The sequence below is a fragment of the Ailuropoda melanoleuca genome, chromosome 2, assembly GCF_002007445.2.
Source record: "Ailuropoda melanoleuca isolate Jingjing chromosome 2, ASM200744v2, whole genome shotgun sequence".
Taxonomy (NCBI): Eukaryota; Metazoa; Chordata; class Mammalia; order Carnivora; family Ursidae; genus Ailuropoda; species Ailuropoda melanoleuca.
In genome coordinates, this window is record NC_048219.1 from 56,673,437 (window position 1) to 56,696,519 (window position 23,083).

Sequence of the window (23,083 nt, forward strand, 5' to 3'; positions counted from 1 at the left end):
AAAAGAAAAAAATGAAAGTGAAATTAAGACATTTTTACAAATACTAAGAGAATTCATGACTGGCAAAATTTGACTATAAGGAATCTAAAGGAAGTCCTACAGGCCTCAGGGAAATGATACCATTTGGAAATGCACATCTACAGAAAAGAATGGAGAATATCAGGAAAAGTGAATGCATGGATAAATTAAAAAACACTACTTTCCCCCAAATACCCTAAAACACATATTTAACTTATATTAAAAACAAAAATACTTTATTTATATTAAGGCAAAATTTTAACTTTGCAAAATGGGTTTATAACACAGTTTTAATACATAAAAACAATTATAGCATAAACAACAGGATGTTGGTGGTAAATGGGTTTATATGGTTGCAATTTTCTTATAATTATGTTAAGTATTACTATATTAACCCTAAGTAGACTTTGGAAAGTTAGGTTGTATACTGTAATCCCTAAACCAGCAGCTTGCAAACTACAGCCTGGGGGTCAAATCTGGACCAGCACTTGTTTTTACAGAAAATGTTTACTGAATCCTGACCTAGAATAACCACTTGAAAATAATAGTTCAAAGAAGTATAGCTAAAAAGCCAATATTCTAAACTAAAATGGAGTGCTCTACGGCAAAAGAAGGCACTAAACAACAACAGTACCACCACAAGAGAAAAACAATCATAAAATGGTTGACCAAAGTGCAACCAAATTGATGACTACATTAAATGGAAATGTACCAAACACTAAAAGGTAGAGATTTTCAGAATGAATAAAAAAGAAAGACCCAATTATAAGACACTCACTTTAAATACCAAAACGCAGTTGTGTTGAAAGTAAATGAATGGAAAAGACAGGCCATACAAACTGCAAGCTTAAGTAGGCTGGAGAGACTTATTAATCAAAAAAAGCCAATTTAAAAAACAAACAGTATTATCAGGAATAAAAAGTATTACCAGAGATATAGAGGAATATTTTGTAAAAATAAGAGGGAGGTCAGTTCATCAGGAAGACATAATAATCATAAATGTGAAAACTAAAAATTGCATTTGAAAATAAACAAATTTAACACCATTAACTCATCAACTGGAAGAATACCTAGATTTAAAAAATCAATAAGAGTTATAGATTTTATAAGATTTAGAAATCTAAAAACAGTTACCCTGGTTTTTTCACCTTAATAATACCATGGATCATGGCCTTTCCTCTTGAGTCAGGTGTACATGTGGACGGAAGGCAAGTATAGGAAACAGAGTTGGCCCATAGACAGATGTCCTTCTCCTAGTTATCTCGACAAGCAACGTGTTACCATTTTTTATTTAATACCTGGCTTTAGAATTATGACAATTTAGAGATGTCTCTTCACTTTTCACCCAAGGAAAATACCATCCGGAGAGCTAACCAATTTAATCAAACTATACAGCTAGTAGGAGCATGTACTGGAGCAAAGGTCAGTCTGACCTTCAACATATCTTTCTATTATATAGCACTGCCTGCTTGTCAGACAGTTGCATAAATGACTAGAGACATTGTGGAGGATCAAACAAATCTTCAGGGCTGTCTGGATTTCTTGGATTGATTGATCATAGCTTCCCTAAGATGGCAAAAGTCTATTTCAGTTCAATCAAGAAGAAGGAGACAATGTAGGTATAGAGCTATGTAAACCTCAACAACTACTGTAAACTCATGATTTAATGTCCAACCCATGTCATCCACTAAAGTAACTTTACTCAATTGCCACATATTTTAAGCTTTGTATACAGTGTAGCGAAGTGGAAAGAATCTACAGAAACACCATGGGCATTAATATAACAGAAACCCAGATGATGAATATTAATATTCAAAGAATGTTCTTTGGGATGACTTCATTGGATAACACTCACACACAAATTCTTTCCTTGGATACAGTCATTTTTCTCCTTTAGGTCTCTGCTATTTTACATTTGACCAGTCAAATATAATGTCATTATGGGAAACAACAGGCAGGGGGCAGCAGATTTCAAAGAGGAACAAGTAAATGCAGTGATATTGGTGACAACTACAGTAGCAGAAAAAATATTTTCTCTTATCCTTTTCTGACTCCAGTTGCCATCTATTTAAATTATTATCTAATTTTATAACTTTAAATTGTGTATAGATACATATATGATAAAGCAAGGTGTCATTACAAATTAAAATTATGATTCTAAATAAAAACAGAAATATATGTTTCATACATTTCATATGTATGAAAGCTCATACAATTAACATAATGTCCTCAAAATTTTATATGTATGTACTAGCATAGATATGTGTGAGTGTGTACATATGCATATGTGTATCCTTTTGTTTTTGTTTTGTATTTCTCCCCTTCATTAGTGAATGAAGACACTGTGATCTTCTTTAGTTGACAAACTCGTGCTTGTTTCTGTGCTATAACCATAAAAAAGAATTTACTGCCACTCAGGGAAAAAAAACTGTATACTTCTGAAAAGATTTTCTGATGGAAGGAAAATATCTAGCATTGTATGATACTAAAAACTCTTAGAGCAGTGGCATGGCAAAACACGGTGACACACATAGCTGTAAGCTCCAAGGGTCTAAAGAACACTCAAATAGAATTAAAATGAAAGTTGGTAAGAAGCCTCAAAGAAATTTCTTGTTATTTTAGCTTTATTCATATTATATTATATTTATATAATATCACACTATTTTATTTTGAAATGGATTTCATAGAAAAATTAATCCTACCTAGGGAGGAGTGTAACAGTTTCCACCACCAGTTTATAAACAGGTAGCACTAAGGCCTAGAATGAGTAAGCAGCTTGCACAAATAACATATCTACCTAATGACTGAAGGAGGAAAAGAACTGGTATTCTCTTAGTCTAACGTGCTGATAATAACAATAGTTGCACCAGAGAATAAAATGAACAAAATTTATTCATAGCTTAATTATTCTTTATTACTTACTGGTTTCCCTTGAACTCCTCTCTCTCCAGGGTTTCCAGTCTTACCCTACATAAGGAAGAAAATGTTTGGGTCACATAGCTCCCTCACCAAATATCAAACACATACCAAGAAAAACAGGGGAAATTTTATATATTTATCTTTAATATGAAATATTATAGTACTTACAATAAGACCATAAGGCCCTCTTTTTCCTTGATCTCCTTTTTCACCCTAACAAAGTATTAATACCAAAGGAATTAAAATGAATGAGAATTATGGTCTTACACATGCTAGCATACACTCACATACAAGAAAATAGGACATCAAATATATAATTCAATATTTAAAAGAAAATATTTCTCTGTGTGTAATAAAAACTTTATGTATGTTTCATACTTACACTAAGAGAAAATTTAGAACCATACTTTAGTAAGGAAATACAACAGTTTTAAGTCAGGTAGAACACACATGGGCTCAAAAACTTAATTATATATAAAATGAAAAAAATCAGTGTTTACCTTGGCACCTTGTATACCTTGTTCCCCTGAGAGACCATCTGGTCCTCTTGGTCCCTAGGGATGGAAAAAAGTCCTATTGTTAATTTAAAATATTATTATTATTTTTTACTATTATGCATCCTTACAAATGAATGCACCATGTTCTTCTTGACAAATTCCTTCTGTGTGTTTCTGTACCATGACCACAGAAAAGAATACAGCGAGGTATATGGATGAACCTATTTGTATGGGATAATCGAGCCAGTGTTTTCAAGATTTATTGCCAAATAATAAAGCAGGTGACCACAAAAACAGTTGATTCAGTTGTTGAGGTGGTTATAATATAGCTTTGTTATTTGAATATTTTATTCACCTTATTTAGTCAGAAGCCATCCACAACTTATTCTAAGAACAACTCCACATTAACTTAAATGTGGTTGGCTTGTCTGTTCAATAGTCTTCTTAAGGTTTCTATTTTTGGAATGGCACTCTTTTCTTTATTAGAGAATGAGCGCTGACTGCATTGTACCCACTATTCATCTGCTTGACAACAGTTACTGGAAGGTGGCCAGGGCACAGAAAAGGGACAGAAAACACTGCTGGGAATCTTCATGTAAATGTAAAACTTCTCAGCTAAGTTGCTATCAATATTCAGTCATTAGTTGTGAAGAACTCCTAGTTGCAAAAGTTACTCTCTAATAAATTGACGGTGTATGTCTCCATGCCTAAATTGTAACAATCCTTGGAATATCTTAAAGTCCCTTTCAAAGGAATTAACTCAGTTCTAAAACACCGACAATGTCTACTGCGGAAAAGGTACTGCATTATGTGATATACAATTGTAAGAAAGTTTCTCCTTCATGAAGCTTAAAGAACGGTAAGGTAAATTATACAAATGATGATTATATAGGGAGAGATAAGGCATTTTAAGGGCTAAAAGGATTCAAGGAGGGAGGGAGGAATCAAAGGAGGGAGAGAACTTGCACAGGTTTGTATAAGGAATAAAGATATCACTTTGACAGTTGGAGATCATCCTCTGAAAGGAACTCTGGACAGAGGGATAGAATGAGAAAAGGGTACAGAGGCAGGAAAGAAGACACCCAAGAATGAAAAAATTAGTCTGTTTAGCTGATCTATTGACTACAAGTAGTATTTCTTCGTATTTCTATACTAAGTATTTTCTATACTAAGAAATAATTGTGGAAAGACTGGGACTTAAAAGGTGAAAGACTGGAGTTTATATTTAAACCAACAGGCAATGAAAAGACACTGAAGACTTTTTTTTTTTTTAAGATTTTATTTATTTATTTGAGAGAGAGAGCATGCACACACAAGCATGGGGAGGGGCAGAGGGAAAGGGAGAAGCAGACTCCCTGCTGAGCAGGGAGCCAGATTCAGGGCTTGATCCCAGGACTCAGGTATCATGACCTGAGCCAAAGGCAGATGCTTAATCAACCAAGCCACCCAAGCACCCCAAGAAGGCACTGAAGATTTCTATACAGAATGGTGATACAAATTTCCCAATACAACATGCTGATTTGAAGGAATCCCCTAGGCTCCTTCTTTTTTATCCCATCTGAGGTCAGCTTGGTTTAGCTTTATGTTCTTAAAAAACTGCTTACTGTAATAGGACTTTCTTCCTGGGTACTGTTAGGGTACTGCATTCCCTGATCCTTTAAGGCACATTCAGGGGATTAGAGAGAAGGCTCGCACTCCATGAGGATCCATAGCTCCACTGGTCATACTAATGTTAAAGTCATAGCTCCAGCCCTTCAATCTCAGTCTGTATAGAAGGTACTCCACGATCTGCCCTAACTTGCTTTTCTGCCCTATTTTCCCATAAAAGACTGTAAAAGTGAGTTTCAGTCTTATGTGTAGAAACTTGAATGTCAAGTTGAGGAATATGGACTCAATTTAGTAGATAAGAGACTTTCAAAGTGTGTTACTCATTTAACAAACATTTGCTGAGTTCCTATTATAAGCCAGGCATTGCTTCAGGCACAGAAGATATGGTAGGGAGAAGAGGCACATCCCCAAATTCATAAGCAATCAAATGAATATATAAACTTAAACTATAAAATGACAGTAAGAAGTCAAATACAATGAAGTAAAATAAAGGAGCTTAAGGGACTAGAGAGAATTCAAGGTGGGGAGCCCTATTTTTGACAGAAAGAAGCCTTTCTAAAATGACATATGAGGAAGATCATTCTGGCAGAAGAAATAGAAACTACAAAGGTCCTGAGGTGGGCACATGCTTGGAATGATTAACAGTTAAGAAGAAGAAAACAGGAACAATTATTAAAGGATGACTCTGAAGTTTTAAAGGCAAAGATCCCTCAGAACCTTGTTCTTTTTTTTTTTTTTAAGATTTTATTTTATTTTATTTGACAGAGATAGAGACAGCCAGTGAGAAAGGGAACACAAGCAGGCGGAGTGGGAGAGGAAGAAGCAGGCTCATAGCAGAGGAGCCTGATGTGGGGCTCGATCCCATAACACCGGGATCACGCCCTGAGCCGAAGGCAGATGCTCAACCGCTGTGCCACCCAGGCGCCCCCAGAACCTTGTTCTAAACACCACCTTCACCTTAAAAATTCAGCAGCCTATACTGATTCTCTTTCTGTGTCACTTTGTAGCACATTCTCCTCTTTCTGCTCTGTAAGAAAACACTTTACAAAATTTTTTTAGAGTTATAACAGAAGGTGGCTGAAGAAGTATGAAAAGGAATGAGTGTTGTCTAGTGACAGCAGCTACACTTGTGATGAGCATGGCATAACCTACAAAGTTGTTAAATCACTATGTCATACACCTGAAACTAATTGTAACATTGTGTGTCAGCTATACTTCAATTAAAAAAAAAAAAAGGAATGCGTGGTCAACATTCTTAAATACTGCAGAAAACAAGTGAGATCTAGACTGAAAATGTGTCCACTGGGAATCAGGCACTTAACCCTTTTGCAACCTGAAATCTCTATCTTTCTTGGATATTTTGTTATAATAACTAGCAGAGTGATGACAGCATTAATAGCAAACAAACTGGAAGTGTAGGTTTGCTTGGGTGGAGAGGGAGAATGAGGCAAATACAATGAATGTGATTCTAGACAATCAACTACAATGAGGCAGGTATCTCTAAGGCTAGTGCTAGAGAATAAGTTATTTTGTCCAGGTTTTTTTTTAATCTTTTTTTAAATCTTTTAATCTCTAAGTTTTTTTTAGATTTTATTTATTTATTTGACAGAGAGAAAAAGCACAAGCAGGGGAAGCTGTAGGCAGAGGGAAAGGGAGAAGCAGGCTTTTGCTGAGCAGGGAGCCTGATGCCGGTCTCCATCCCAGGACCCTGGGATCGTGACCTGAGCCGAAGGCAGATGCTTAACTGACTGAGATACCCAGGTGCCCCCATTCTGTCTAGGTTTAAATGGTGGTATCCATATGGATAAATCTGCAAAAGTCCTCCCAGACACCGAGTTGTAAATTTAGAATTAAAAGAAAAAAAGATTGGTCTAAAGATGGCAAGTCTCTTTTCTTACATAAAATCAGATTAAGTGGCTGCCGGGATATATACATAGAAAAGACTGCATCTAGCTCAGGAGGAAGATCTCATAATTAACTGCCAGTTTCTGCTTCTGATCATAAATCACCTAATGTCAAGGCTGAACTAGTGCAAACTCCGCTTTTTTAATATGAAGAAATGGAAGCCTGCAGATACGAATTGCCTGAGTCATATGATGTCTAAATGTATAAAGACTTTAAATAGCTATGCTTTATTAAGTTTATAATATTTTTTCAAATGTTAAAAAGAGGCAAAGGTTAATCCTGTTAACAAGTGGATTTAGATTGAAATAGAGGACCTGAAGTTTAAAGGAAGTTTATAAACTGGATATGAAACACTTACAAGTAACTGCTAATTGGCATTATAATTGAAAGGAGTGTCCTCCAGAATTAAGGAATACACATAGTAATGATAATCACTCATTTTATAATGTTTTTTGTCAAAATACTTTTACTTTAAAATATACTTTCAGATTATTATTTCATTTACTAAACCAGCACTATATAGGAAACAAAGAAATTTCTGCTCCTACAGTAATGACAAAGATAACCACACTTAGTTTAAAAAAAAATGGTCTAAGTATAGCAATTGCATTAATTAAAGGTTCTATAGTGTAAGGTTGCTGGTTAAGAGGTTAAGGCTGAAAGAACTCTAGGAAAGCTTAATATGCTCTATGTTTCAGTTAAGGCTAAATTAATTAACTAAAAGCTTAGCTTTCTCAGCATCTGTAAGTTTGATTCTGATATTAGTTGTAAAAGTTACCCCTGGGTTAGTTTATATGCCTTCTTTGACTTCTGAGACAAATTAAGCTTTAGGACAAGATCTAAGAGACCAATAGCATTATAATAAGACATCTAATTGGGTATAAAATTATTTTTTTAATATCTGATTTAAAATATTTGGTTATCAGGGCCGCCTGGGTGGCTCAGTTGGTTAAGTGTCAGACTCTTGATTTTAGCTCAGGTCATGATCTCAGGGTTGTGAGACTGAGCCCGGCATTGGCCTCCATTCTAGGCATGGAGCCTGCTTAAAATTCTCTCTTTCCCTCTCCTCCTGCCCCTTCCCCACACTCATGCGCATGTGAGCTCAATAAAATAAAATAAAATAAAATAAAATAAAATAAAATAAAATAAAATATCTGATTATCTATAAAGCTTTTGGAGAATGTATGGTAGCTAAATAAAAAATCTGATCTTTTCTTCATCATCTGTAAGAAAAGTTAAAGTTGGCTACAATAAGTGGCAATTAGTAGGTTCTAAAAACTGGAATAAAATCTGATAGCTCAGCTACATAAATTAAGCATGTTTCATAAAATAACAAGTACTTGAATTGTAGGCAACAATATTAAAGAGTTAACAAAATTCCTGAATAATCAATATAATCCTATAAGTATTAGATGATAGGAGACAAAACCACTACTTCATATAAATGCTGCAATTTAAAAAATTATTAATTAACACACTGATATAAACTGCACACTAGTTTATGTAGGAAGCTTTTATGAGAATTACAAGATCATCTCTATAATGCTTGTAATCAATTTTAAAGAGCTAAAGCATCTATGAATGAAATAAACCACCCTTATTCACAGAACAAATGTCCTTATAACTTAGATTCAGTATGTTTATACTTCCTTTAACCACATCCATCTGTCTTTGCTTGACCCCTCTATTAATTTTTAATTACTCAGATGCCTAACTAATTATGCCTAGCAGTCTGTTCTGGCTCTTGATTGATATAGCTGGGACAAAATATTCCCTTAAGTAAAAACTAATATTATCTGTGATTTTGTGGGAAAAATCATGTCATTCTATTCTTGTTGTAAACTTTTTCAGAAGAAACCACACAAAAACTCTTCTTTAATACTTGGTGTGCTCCAGGTATTACACTGAATCTAAATGAAAATGCTGATGGCTGGTTTCCCAATATGGTATGCCTTATCTCAAAGAAGCCACAATTCAGAATTTTTTTTTCCTTTAAAGATTTTATTTATTTATTTGACAGAGAAAGACAGCCAGCGAGAGAGGGAACACAAGCAGGGGGAGTGGGAGAGGAAGAAGCAGGCTCCTAGCAGAGAAGCCTGATGTGGGGCTCGATCCCAGAACACTGGGATCACGCCCTGGGCTGAAGGCAGACGCTTAATGACTGCGCCACCCAGGTGCCCCCACAATTCAGAATTTTTATGGTCATATCCATTCTACATCTTGCATAGAAAATCTTAAAACATTACATATTTCTAATACAGTTATTTCAATCTTTTTTCCTCACTTAAATATTAAGTGGCATAGAATAAAAAATTACTCAGTTGTATGCCTCTCTACCCTCCCTTTCCGAGAAAGGGTACAAAATCTGAAGTTGCCTAATGTTCAAAGGCCCAATCCATGGGCAAAAAAAAGAGAAGTTAACTTTGCTCAGTGTGTCATCTCTCCTGTCAGGGCAGCTGGAGACAGGACACAGAAGTACATATTGAAGAGACACCAAAGGATCAGACCTAGCCCCAGTGAGTTAAATGTACACATGAGGGATAGCAACTAAAGTTGTGTTGATTCCTGGTGACCCAAAAGAGGCCAAGTCACCATCTTTCTGGTACTGCAGTAGAGAGTCTGCTAGCCTATATTGTCTATATGATGGATATGATTGTATGTATTACATTAATTAGCTTCGGCATATTAAATTATTTTACTACACTTAAATGACAATTCTTCAGCCAAACTTGGCGAGTGAAAAAAAAAAGTTTAGAGTATGTAGGATAAATAATACTTTAAATTCATGCCAAATCTCCCATCTAAGAATCTCAAACCATACGAATGATACTTTCAGCCAATCCTGCTCTTTTTCAGCTATATAAGAAGCAGAATGATATAACCTTCACAAAGCAGATTAGACAAATTTTCATTATATTAATTTGTTTAAGTTGTTTTCTGAAATGGCAGACATCGTTGCTTGCTTGAGCTTTTCTTATCCTCTGGAAAAGTACCAATATTGTACAATACTTCAAAAGCCACTGGGCTGTAATGAATTAAATAGTAAAACTCATGTGGTCCAGATCTAAAAGATAGTCACCCTTGAACCCTCCATGGTATGAGGAGAATGCCTGATAAATTATAAGAAACCAGTAAATGTTAGATAGTTGAATGACAGATGGGTGGGCAGGCAGACCCGTAAGGGCATGTCCTATTATTAATGATGTTCACATGGCCATGTGATAACAGTGTATGTCACAGGCAAAACAGTAATAAGAACTAGTTCCATAATAATAATTCCCTATGTGATCTCAGGGTCAATGAAGGTAGGGCACAGCTTCCTCTCCAGTTTACTGTGACACAGTTGTGTGCCATGAAGAGGTTACAGGTATGCTGGGAAGATCAACCCCCACAGCCTTTGGGGTGGTAGGGAGGAGCTGGAGTACAGGAACTTCCAGCCAGATACCTTCTTCATTTATCTCAGTGGGTCAGACACATACTGTTTTTTTGTGTGTGTGTGCAATTTAAAAACATTGGGAAAGATGGACCTAGCGTACTGCGATCACATCCATAGCGGAGAACAGATTGATAAGAAGACAATAGAAATAGGAAGATACTATGTGACATCTGGAAGGGAACTTTCTAATAATATATTCTTAAATATTCTGGTCTTCAGTTATTTTTTGTATTCTTAATGTTCAGAAATTGCCTGAAATATTCTCCTACAAAGGAAGTATTTTTGTACTAAACAAAACCTTCATTTCTAAATAAGATTTCCTTGTTTAGAAAGTACTGAATGAACTTTAAGTAGTTGTGAGAAGCCATTTTTGGAGAGAATCAGTAAAATGTATTTGGAGGGTAAGAGGAAAATAGGCCATTGAGGAGGTAAGAGTTGAGGACAAAGTGGCAAATCAGAAAAGGATAATGATCTATTGACTGATGAATGGATAAAGAAGAGGTGGTATATTTATATAATGGAATATTACTCAGCCATAAAAAGAATGAAATCTTGCCATTTGCAACAATATGGATGAAACTAGAGTGTATTACACTAAGAGAAATTATTCAGAGAAAGACAAATACCATATGATCTCACTTATATGAGGAATATAAGAAACAAAACAGATGAACATAGGAGAAGGGAAGGAAAAATAAAATAAGGTAAAAACAGAGAGGGAGGCAAACCATGAGACTCTTAACTACAGAGAACAAACAGGGTTGCTGGAGGGGAGGATGGTGGAGGGATAGGGTAACTGGGTGATGGGCATTAAGGGGGGCACTTGATGGAATGAACACTGGATGTTATATATACCTGATGAATCACTAAATTCTACTCCTGAAACTAATACTACACTGTGTTAGTGTTATGTTAACTAACTTGAATTTAAAGAACATTTTGGAAGGAAAAAAAGAAAAAGAAAAAGAAAAGGGTAACAATCTACCCAGGGATCATGGGGAGGTTAGAAAACCACAGAGCAAATGAACTTTCCATATGACTTAGGAGAAAACACAAGTGGTTCAGGAGGAGCTCTTGCTTAGGTACGTGGCTTCTAAAAGACCCCAATTACTTAATTAACAAAAGGCAGAACATAGCAAAAAGTATTTCTGCTGTTTTTCAACTGTCATAAAACTGCAACGTTGGACTTTCTCACTTTGACTAATACAAAGTTGAATAAACACATTGGACCTGACCAAGTACTGAATGCTGGCAGGGTATAGACCATTAAATGACAATTTGGGTACAGATCATCTATTGTCTTGTTATTTTATTATTTTAAATCTCATTTGGGCTAAAATAGAAGTGGCCATCAAGATAATTTATAGATTGTAAATCTATAACCCAGTAAGGAAAATAGTTTTTCAGGAAAGAAATAATAATAAAGACAAATTTGCTCTCTTTCATCAATCTTCACTTAAAACACAGGACATGAAACTAAAGTTATTATCTCAAACGGGGCATTCTTAACACTTTTCTCCCATTTGCCAACTGGAAAATGAAGTTTTTGTTTTGTTTTTAACTTCTGTTAGTTGGACACCGTATTTTTAGGGTTTTTAAATATTTTCTTCACTAGCTCTAAAAATCAAAGTAAAGCCAAGGGAGAAAGGAGAATACTTACACCCACATATTCAGATTTATCAAGGAAAAAAAAAACCCTCCTTAGTATTCTGTGTGGGGTCAAATAAGCACAGGCTTGGGAGATAGACAAACTAAGATTTGAATCCTGGTTTTGTCGTTTCTCTCTGTGTGTCTAAGGCCATGTACTTAAACTCTCTGAGCTCTGTTTTCCTCAGCTATAATATCGGAGACCATATATCTTCTTTGGATAGTTCTAAGTATTAAGTAAAATAAGAGATGTAAAGGTGCCTGGCATGTGATAGACATGCAATAAATTGTGGTTCTTATGTCTTCAAAGAAAAAAAAGGATTTAATGTTTAAAAAACTCAAAAATTGAAAGATTTCTAATTTAATTCTTACACATAATTACCTAACAATGATGGTATATGCCTGATTTACAATTAATAAACAGTCATCCTGCATCCATCTTCATTCCACGACCTGTTGCTCTTATTTTGTCATGATGTTACTATTCCTTGCTATGTAAGTCTCTGGTCAGTAGAAAAATAACTTATTTAAACATCTTCACATTTACAATTCTCCCAAAGAATGGAACTGGAAATTGAGAATGTGTAAGAAGAATTCTATATGTAATAGTAAAATTTGTAAAACATAAAATGGAAAAGCATGATTTTATGAGTACAAATGATGAGTCACACTTTAATTAATGTAGGTAGTTCATCTAATATAATGAAAATAAGGAAAAAACCAACAATATCTAAGCACAATCTAGAAGACATAGAGCTGTTTTTGCCAAACACACTATTTATGAAGTCATTTTTTTTTTTTTAGGTTAATGTACTTCTTGCATTAGATAACTTACTCTTTGTCCTTTAGGACCTTGACTCCCAGGTGGTCCTCTTGCCCCCACATGACCCTACACATTGAAAATTTAAAAATCAGTCATAGAATTCACAGAAATGTTAGCAAAATAGGAGTTATAGGAGTTATAACCTTTCTTATGACATGTAATTCTCCTTGGGAATTCCAAAAATAAAATTGATCAATCTCCTTTAAAATATGCTTTATTTATGAAATAAATACCATACTTTCCTCCCCCATTATTCTGCTATTCTTCCCTCCTCTAGTATTCCAACTAGTTTTCAGGAGGAACATTAGAGTGACAATGGAGACACCCATTTAGCCAGTCTGACTAGTCTAATCAGTTTGGTCCCTCAAAAAAAGCAATGACTAATGCTGCAAGATTTCTTTCATTATTCTAGACATGATAATCCCATCACAACAAAATAGATTTTTTCCTTGTTATGATGAAACATGTCACAAAATACACTAAATATGTCACAAATAGACTGTAATGAAGATTAAGTTGTTACTTATTACTAAGTCAATTACAATGAATTTTTTATACTTGATAATTTTTAATAAAGACTTAAGTAGAAAACAAAATTGATTTATCTATATGACATTAGGTAGATAAAAACAGTGAACTTTTATAGGATCTTAGCTTTATTATCTTATGTGAGTAAAAAGACTTGGCAACTATACCAATCTATATCAGTCTTCCTAATTTTAGAAGTCAATAACATACCTATGAACGTACTGGAAAGTCAGGCCTATCTTCAAAACAGAAACTTCACAAAACAGCATAAACCATTTCTGATAATAGTTTTGTTTAAGGGGATTATCAAGGCTTATCTTTTTCACATATAAGCTGCTTATTTTGCATAAGAACAAAAAGTACAGTATAACGAAAATCATAGATTTAAATTAAAACAGACATTCTAGAAGGGAATATAAAGTCTTCTCTTTACTTACAGGTAATCCCAGTGGACCAATGGGTCCTGGATCCCCAGGAGGACCTGAATATCCCTATAATTTAAGTAAAAATATGAAAGACATAAAATCTCTATTATATCTGATTATTTTTACTAAAGACAAACCAGTAATTTATAAATAGTAATAACAAGTGATAATGTAAATAAGATCTCTCTTTTCTATCCAGGATATAAAAGGTCATGGGAAATGTACCACAGTTAGAAATAAGACATGATCACACAGAAGCTATCTATCCTTTTATTAGTAACTCTTTGCCTAGAAAAGAAATTTGCTAACCAAAATCCCATATTAGGACCTATTTAGAAGAGAATATTCATCTTCTCTTTCTGTGGGTTTTGTCATGCTATGAATAGATGCATGTTACATTATATAGATTATGAAGCCATTTCATTGTCAGAAGCCAGGGAATTCTATAATGAAGGAATGTGAATGTATACAAATACTCTAGCCTGTTAAATTTTAGAAGGAACACATCCTTTAGGGTATTAATACTAATCCAGAGAATGTCTTAGTAGATAGTAATTCCTGAAGTTGATTAACCGAATGCGTATATTAAATTTCTTAGTTGACAGCAACTGGACATAGCTAAAAAAACCAATCTTATAGTGTTTTGCTGATAACACAGAAGTTAAAATTAAAGAATAACTTAGATAAAATAAATTTGTAGACAGTATTACGTGTCACTAGATCTATTACAATATATTTTCTGAAAGCAAGATTCTTTCATTGATTTTTTTGTCCTAGTTCCTATCATATTTAGAAACTAATAAACTAAAAAAGTACAATCTATATATAATATTTGTCAGCTATTACTACCTTAAAGATGAGAGAGTGAAATGAATTCTGCATTCTGATGTTTCACACATTAAAGAATTACATCAGGGCCACACACTCATGAAAGAGTGGCAGTGATAATATGTGCCATAGAAACTATAGGCTATAAAAAAACAGTAGAATCCTAATTGAATTTTTTTCATCCATTTCAGTTAATTTATGGTGGTTTAATTCTTCCCTTAAAGCTATAGACTCATTTGACCAAGCCATCATTTGCTTGCTCCTCAGGGCCAATCAGCATTTGAAAGGTAAACTGATTAAAGGAAAAGAAAATTCTAACGGCAATATACTGTAAAATAGACATTTTCACTTACTTAAGTTCCATTCAAGGCAATTCCACCTCTGGAATTATGATGTTCTTTGGAAATATATTTCAAATCACTGACTCTTACCATAACACCCTTTTCCCCCTGGGGACCTAGTGGACCTGGACTTCCACGTTCTCCCTTTTAAAACAAACAAACAAAAAAGGAAAACATTGAGGCATGTTAATCAGTCATGACTGAGCTAAGCCTTGAGAGGAAAATTGTAGAATCATACCTTACATGCATATCTCATCCTAACTGCCAATAGGATTTAATTTACAAAGTTTGTATTTTTACCTTAAAGTTGCTAGACTTGTAATACAATAAAAGTCCTCAAGATATATTTCAAGGGATAAAATACTAAATGTATTATTTTATAAGTAGAAATGCTTATCACGAGATGCCCTTCAACAGATGACTGGATTAAGAAGTTGTGGTCCATATATACAATGGAATATTACTCAGCTATCAGAAAGAACGAATTCTCAACATTTGCTGCAACATGGATGGCACTGGAGGAGATAATGCTAAGTGAAATAAGTCAAGCAGAGAAAGACAATTATCATATGATTTCTCTCATATATGGAACATAAGAACTAGGAAGATCGGTAGGGGATGAAAGGGATAAAGAAAGGGGGTGGTAATCAGAAGGGGGAATGAAGCATGAGAGACTATGGACTATGAGAAACAAACTGAGGGCCTGGGGGGGGGAATGGGATAGACTGGTGATGGGTAATAAGGAGGGCATGTATTGCATGGTGCACTGGGTGTTATACGCAACTAATGAATCATCGAACTTTAAATCGGAAACCTGGGATGTACTGTATGGTGACTAACATAATATAATAAAAAAAATTAAAATAAAAAAAAGAAATGCTTATCATTTTAAGGCATATAAAATAGGAGGATGGTAAAAGTATCAAGACATATTTTAAGAATTAACTAATTCCTATAACCATTGAACAAAATTTTATTTCTGTAGTCTACCACAATTAAGTATAATTATGATAATCAAATATGCCATAGCAGATTAAAAGAATTAAACTGATTCACATTAAAATTCCTAGGATTGTCATAATCTCAGGGTAGAACATTTGACCTTGCACAGAAGAAACCAAGTCAGAATAAAAACAACTACAAATCTTGGGGCGCCTGGGTGGCACAGCGGTTGAGCCTCTGCCTTCGGCTCAGGGCGTGATCCCGGCGTTATGGGATCGAGCCCCACATCAGGCTCCTCCGCTAGGAGCCTGCTTCTTCCTCTCCCACTCCCCCTGCTTGTGTTCCCTCTCTCGCTGGCTGTCTCTATCTCTGTTGAATAAATAAATAAAAACTTTGAAAAAAAAAAACAACAACTACAAATCTAATTTTTTTAAACTGAGCTTTTATATTTGTTATATTGTTAATAAAAATCAATAAGTATATATTAAGCACTTTCGATACACTGAGAGCTGGAAAGCTGTAACAGAAATTTGACTAAGAGTCTAGTCTCAAGTATTTGGAGACATGACATTAACAAAGGTCAATCAATTTGAGGACAATTAAATTGTAAATTGTGTGGTGCTTATTCTAAGTCCAGGAAGTAAAGAAATGAGGAAGGATTAGAGGAATCTGGGAAGACTCTATGGAGGAAATGAGAATTTGAGTCCTGTAGTTTGGCTTTGAATAAATAGAGGGAAAGGGAGAGGATACTTTAAACAAACAAACAAACAAACAAAAAAAACAGCGAGAACAGGAATAGGAACAAATATGTAATATACAAAACAGGGGAGGGAGAAAGATTTATATTGGAAAATATTAGAAAATTTGTTGGATGAACTGATTAAGCCAAAATTATGTAGTACTTTGACAGCAAAGTAGAGGGGTTAATAGGGTCAACAGTAGGGAGCCATTGATGGCTTTTCAAAATGTTTCATCATGACCCATCAAAATTAGTCCTCTGCTTGTAGTATGTAGGATGGATTAGAGGATAGAAATATGACAGGGGGTAAATTTAACATAAACTGATAAGAGTATGTCTGGGAGGGGCAGGCTTTGGATGAACTATTAGAAAAGATGAATTATATAGGAAAAAAATTCTAAGTCCTGCTAAGAGATTAGGCATAGAGAATGGAGGAAAAAAGAAAGCAGATACGGATTTCACTCTATTCCGGAAGACTGGAAGAATTGAGATAGGTATAAGACACACTAATAGACATGAGATTATTGGAAGAAGACCAGTTTAAATGTGGAAAAAAAGTGATAAATTTTAGACATGTTGATTTTGACTTAAACTAAAAATTTCAGATGGAAATTACTGGAATATTATCTAATTTACTTCTAGTCCTGGCTCTACTTAATTACTCACAGGGTAGCCTTATGTAGTAATTGCACAAAACTATCAGGCTTACAATTTATATCTAGCAAATCAGGTTTTAGTCAAAAACCCAAAGTTTTTGGTTATTACCTACTAGTCCGTTACAAGAGTCCATAAAAAATTTTTCAAATGCCCTTGGTGCTTTCAAGGAAAGAATTATTTTTTTTATTTTTTAAAAAGACTTTTCTAAATTTGAAATTCAACATGGAAAATCACTCCCAATACCTAGAAGGTATTGATTTCTAGGTAATCTTTAAGCAAATTACGAATTCCATTACAATAGAGGAATATCCATGAATAACTGCATACTGGATTCGAATGGAAAGCAAGAGATTGTGACTGAGACTTGGATCGGGTAAAGTGACAACTTAATTCTTTTCAAAACTGCTTCCTTTACGGGGCTTGCTCTGATAATCCAGATTTAAATATGGCCTAGTCATAAATCTAGACCACCAGTTTCAACTTTTCTCTTCAGACTACATCATCACAACCTAAAGAGTAGTCTGTCCTTTACAAATCAGAAACATATAATTTATTAGCTATATTTCAATATATTTAAGATATTCAAGACATCCAATGTATTTTAAGGTATGAGTGATTTCTAATTAACATAAAATACCATATGAATGTCTCTCCTTTGAGTTTAGCCTGGAATTCTTACTATTGAAAAAATGAAAGACGTTACCTTTTCACCAACGCTTCCAGTAATCCCAACTTCTCCAGGTAAACCAACAGGTCCCTTTTAGGAAAAAATATAACAGAAAATACACATTTTTTACTGCATTGCTATTACAGCATTTTGGTTTTAAATCACCTTAATCCATGTTTCTTTTTTACTCATCCTAAATTTTATCTTAGAGTAAAATTCCTCCTAATATAGATGTCCAGCCTAGGACAAAAGGTAATCTATTCATTCAATTAACAAATATATATTAATGCCTAATATGTGGCGAGCCCTGAGCTGGGAGGCACTTAGTTTCATATCCACAGTCCCTGTCCTTGTGGAATTTATAAGCCAGTGGATGTTATAAAGAACTGTAGTTTTCATAGCTTCTTGATGTGGATACATCAGCTTAAGAAGTCATTTTTGTGACTTCTTTGAAAATTCCTCATAGTAGCACCCATCCATTCATTAAATCATTGTCACTCAAGAAATATTTGGTGCCTGCTCTGTGCTGGTACTACACTGCTTTGCTGAGATTTCATTAGCAAGTAAGGCAGATGCAAGCCCTGCTCTCACAAGGCAAAAAGTCTTATACAGAGACCAAAAACAACTAAATTAAAAAGTGAATAATTACAAATCATCTCATCGGCTGATAAAGGAAACAACTGTGATAATGAGGTAGAGAGTGAAAGAGAAGACGTATGGAAAGATGGTCAGGGTAAACCTCAGGTTTGACATCTAATCTGAAGCTGAAGAAGGAGAGGCCAGTTGGCCAAGAGAAGAAAGGAGGAAGAGTGTTCTAGGTAGAGTAAACATCTTAAGTAAAGAATGAATTTGGTGTGCTGAAAGGAATGAAAGGAGGAATTCAGTAACACTGTTTCAGAGTGAAAAAGGCTCAGTGTTCATCTACCTTGTCTTTATGGATTCTACTTCAAGCAGCATAGAAAAAAAATAATATAGATCAAGCTTTATAACAACAACATAATCTTTCTCCTGTCTACAATTATGAAGCCCTTTTATACTATTGTTTAAAGATGTATGAAGCATTTTCCTTTTCAATAGCTATCAAGCAAAGACCCTGCTTAAATAGATTATTGTATGACAATGAGTTAGCATATAGAAGGCACCTAAATCATGAAAATAAAAATGATTTGCTATGTTGAAGCTAACTGAAGTTAATGCATGGGGCAGGATTATATCCACATTTATTTGTATCATTATCCATATCAATCTCTCTCTCTCTCACTCTACCTACCCACCACTTTACCTACCTACCTCTCTACCTACCTACCTACCTATCTACTGATCATGGATACACTGACATATGTTAAGCACTACCTATGTGTCTAATTTAACCCTCACAACAACCATATTTGGCAGTATTATCCCGATGCCCTTACAGGCAAAGCAGATGAGTTCAACAGCTTGCTGAGGTGGATGCGTTTAAGTGACTCTGGAACACTTGAAATGTAGCTGGTCAAAACTGACAGGTGCAGTAAATGTAAAAGACATCACATTTTGAAGACTTACTACAAAAAGAATGAAAAAATCAAATCGTTGTTTAAATTGATTACATATTAAAATTATAATGTTTTGGAGATATTGGTTTAAATCAAATGTTACTAAAATCAATTTCATCTGCATCTTCTCACCTCTGTAAATATGGCTACTGAAAAATGTTAAATGACATTTGTGACAGGCCTTATATCTCTACTGGACAGCACAGATCTATATTCTCAAACATTATGCTAATGTTAATGGTTATATCCAGTTGGAAGTGATGTAATATATTTCTACGATTATTGATTTTAAGAGCATTAACACTTTCACTCTGAGACAATTAATGATCAATGGTCAGTTAACCAAATCTGAGGAGAACAATGAAATATTTGTGAGACAGTAAACAAAATAGCAGAACCTGAACACAGAATAGTATTGATCCAGGGAAAAAACCCTTTTCCTAACATATATAATCTAGGTGAGGGAATGGAGTAGGCCCATTTGACTTATTCCAATATCAACTATGTGTACCAGAACAATGCCACCTACAGAACCTTTTTGCTTGGCCCATAGCACTTGTTTATTAATTAAGAGAAACTGAATTAAGTATTAAGATCTAAAAATCCAGAGATTTTATATATAAAGGTTAATAAGATGCCTAATTTCAGATGACCTAGCAAGCATAGGCAAGCATTTTCAAAGGCAAACCTGGATGGATCAAAGCAGCAGTTGCTACTCAGATGCATTCTTTAGTTCACCATCGTCCATACCAATTGCTCTTGTCTCTTATACCTGACCCATTTCACTGCTATATACTACCTGTCTGCTCCCAACAGGGCACTTGGGTTTGTCACTCCTGATGTAAGTATTAGGAGGTGCAGTCTATCAAAAGGGCATACTTGGAAGAGACAGGTTCTCACTGGTAAATAGGCAGTTCACAGGCTTACATCTTTGTCCACAGGGAATCTTTAATGAAACTTAAATTAGGAGAATATAAATAATTTATTAATACTTTGATTCCTCCCAACAGTTTTCTTCCGTTTCTTGTATCTATTTTCAAGTTATACACTTAAGGAGAAAATTCTAAATTAGTGTTGTTGGAATGATGTACACTTTCCCAAAGGTGAGGTGTATAAAATTTCATTCTTATGTCATTAGTTATTGATTATCTACCAGGTATAAGACACTATACTAGTCAATTTAGAAATAACTAGTAACTAAAATCAAAGTAGGCAGCAAAAATATTACAAGAAGATAAAGTACTATAGAATAACGGATAAAGTAGCAGTCAGCAAACTGTGACCCCAAAGTCTGGCTACCTCTTTCTGTAAGTAAGTTTCACGGAGACACAGCAATGCCCACTTGTTTACGTATTCTCTACGGCTGCTTTTGCCCTACAAAGCCAGAGCTGAGCAGTTGTGAGAGTCTGTAGGGCCCACAGAGCCCAAACCATTTCTCTTGGCCATTTAAGGGAACTACAAAGCAGTCATTGAAGCTGTAGCCTTCATTTGTAAGAATTATCAGCAATTTATACCTTTTGACTGAGAATTTTCATTTAAAAAATTTCAAAACACTGATTCTACATCTAACACACATTAAAGAAAATGACAAAGCCTCGAGCCAAAACACGCTGTGTGCTAAGAGCTAGACAACTCTACAATAATTGAAAACATTTCACTTTTTATAAAATAGGATATGTCTATTTATAGACTTTGTTAGCTAAAGCAGAAATTCAGAAGGCCAAAAAGCCTTATGTATAATAAATTACTTGTTAGAACTGAAAAGTATTATTTTTTTCCTAAAAGTCGGTAAAAAACTCTAAAATACACTAGTTCTATTTTTTAAAGTAACCACATCCTTTTTAGTCGCTAAAGGCTAATGCAAAATTAGAATATTTCCTAGTTGAAACTAAAATGTTTAAAAATTTTTTTATATAAAGTTCTTAGACTTGACAATTCTGCTTTAACTGTGGTTTAGAACTTGTCTATATTGTTTCAAATTTTCTTTTCAGTGCAGAAACAACTGCAGTTACAAGATAAAAAAAAAAAAAACCCTCAGACCTAAAGCTCTTTAAATTCACTCAAAAATGGAATATTATAAGGCTAATTTTCTAGGTTGTAGCTCTGTTTTAACTTAGAAAAATATTAACTTCAATGTTTGCATTTGCTAGTGTTATTGTATTCACTCTCTTTAAAAGTAAAAATTTTAGAAGTCATCTTACCACAGTAAAAGTAGTATTTGGTTGTGCTATATGAAATTGCTGCTATTTGGCTTTCTTTACCTTAAACATTGGTAATTTTACATGATTCAATCTAGTATAAAATTTTGAGGGTAGGAGAAACAGAAGATTGGCCAGACATGAGAAAATAGTGAATAATTTTGCCGAAGATAGTGAAAATACAGACTGTTGTCAGTCTAGACAGATATGGGGAAGATGTAGAAAAGTGGAAATAAAGTGCATATCATCTATCGGGGTAAGAAAGAGGAATTCATTTTTAGATAAGATGAATATGAGGTATATATTGGACATACTGGTAAGAATATTTGTAACACAATTGAATACATAGGTCTTAAGCTAAGGAAAGACATTTGTGAACCATCAGCAAAAAGACAGCAAAGGCCTGGAGAGCAGATGCATCATCAAAGAGAGTACATGGACTGAGAAAAGGAAAGGCCAAGAACAATAACATTTACTTTTTAAAAAAGATTTTATTAATTTATTTATTTATTTGACAGAGAAAGAGCAAAAGAGCACAAGCAGGGGGAGAAGTAGGCAGAGGGAGAAGCAGACTCCCCACTGAGCAGAGAGACCGATGCGGGGCTCGATCCCAGGACTCTAGGATCATGACCTGAGCTGAAGGTAGACGTTCAACTGACTGAGCCACCCAGGTGCCCCAAGAAAACTTAGAGAATTGACTATATAAAGAAAATGTACTGTCAAAAGGAGGATATTTTCAAGGTCCTTGGGTGGCTCAGTTAAGCACCTGACTCTTGATTTCAGCACAGGTCATGATCTCATGGTTGTGGGATCAAGCTCTGTGTCGGCCTTGCACTCAGCACATTGTCTGGTTGTCCCTTATCTTCTGTTCTTCCCCTTGCTTGAGCACACTCTCTTTCTCTCAAATAAGAAAACATGTGGCCCGATTAGGATTTGTCCATAAATCCTCTTTTGGCCACTATGCCAAGAACTAAGGGTAAGTCACAGTATAACCCATCTGGGAGCTTGCTATGTCTGACAAGGAGGAAGAGCCTATACCCGAATGGAATGAAAGATCTAGCCAATATATACTGGTAGGAATTGGGAGAGTATGTGGGAACCTGATTTTAGAGGTGCTTAATCAAGGGAGACATAACATAATCTAAAATACATAAATATAACATAAATTAGATACAAGAGTTTATGAATTTGGGAGCACTTATCAAAGATATAGGATTCAACATCCTGGCAAGGACCTCAAGAAATCGTGCAGACTCCTACAGTGGGTCTAAGCTATGAGGTAAGCAGTTCTGCCACTTGGGCCATATGACCTGGCAGACCATATAGTTTTTAGAAACATCAGAAGTGTGAAAGGAAGCCATGTAGAGCTT

At 34.8% G+C, this 23,083-nt stretch overlaps 1 protein-coding gene across 2 annotated transcripts in view; it reads right to left on the bottom strand.

Moving 5' to 3' along the window:
- Nucleotides 1-23,083, bottom strand: part of COL24A1 (collagen type XXIV alpha 1 chain) — a 380,233-nt gene that overhangs the window by 152,755 nt on the left and 204,395 nt on the right. For both annotated transcript variants that reach the window (XM_034653815.1, XM_034653814.1), the window contains exons 27-33: nucleotides 18,017-18,070; nucleotides 15,066-15,119; nucleotides 13,819-13,872; nucleotides 12,866-12,919; nucleotides 3,438-3,491; nucleotides 3,106-3,150; nucleotides 2,941-2,985 (exon numbers count right to left, since the gene is read on the bottom strand). In XM_034653815.1, coding sequence (XP_034509706.1) covers nucleotides 2,941-2,985; nucleotides 3,106-3,150; nucleotides 3,438-3,491; nucleotides 12,866-12,919; nucleotides 13,819-13,872; nucleotides 15,066-15,119; nucleotides 18,017-18,070 — 360 coding nt within the window. The remainder of the gene's footprint in view (nucleotides 1-2,940; nucleotides 2,986-3,105; nucleotides 3,151-3,437; nucleotides 3,492-12,865; nucleotides 12,920-13,818; nucleotides 13,873-15,065; nucleotides 15,120-18,016; nucleotides 18,071-23,083) is intronic.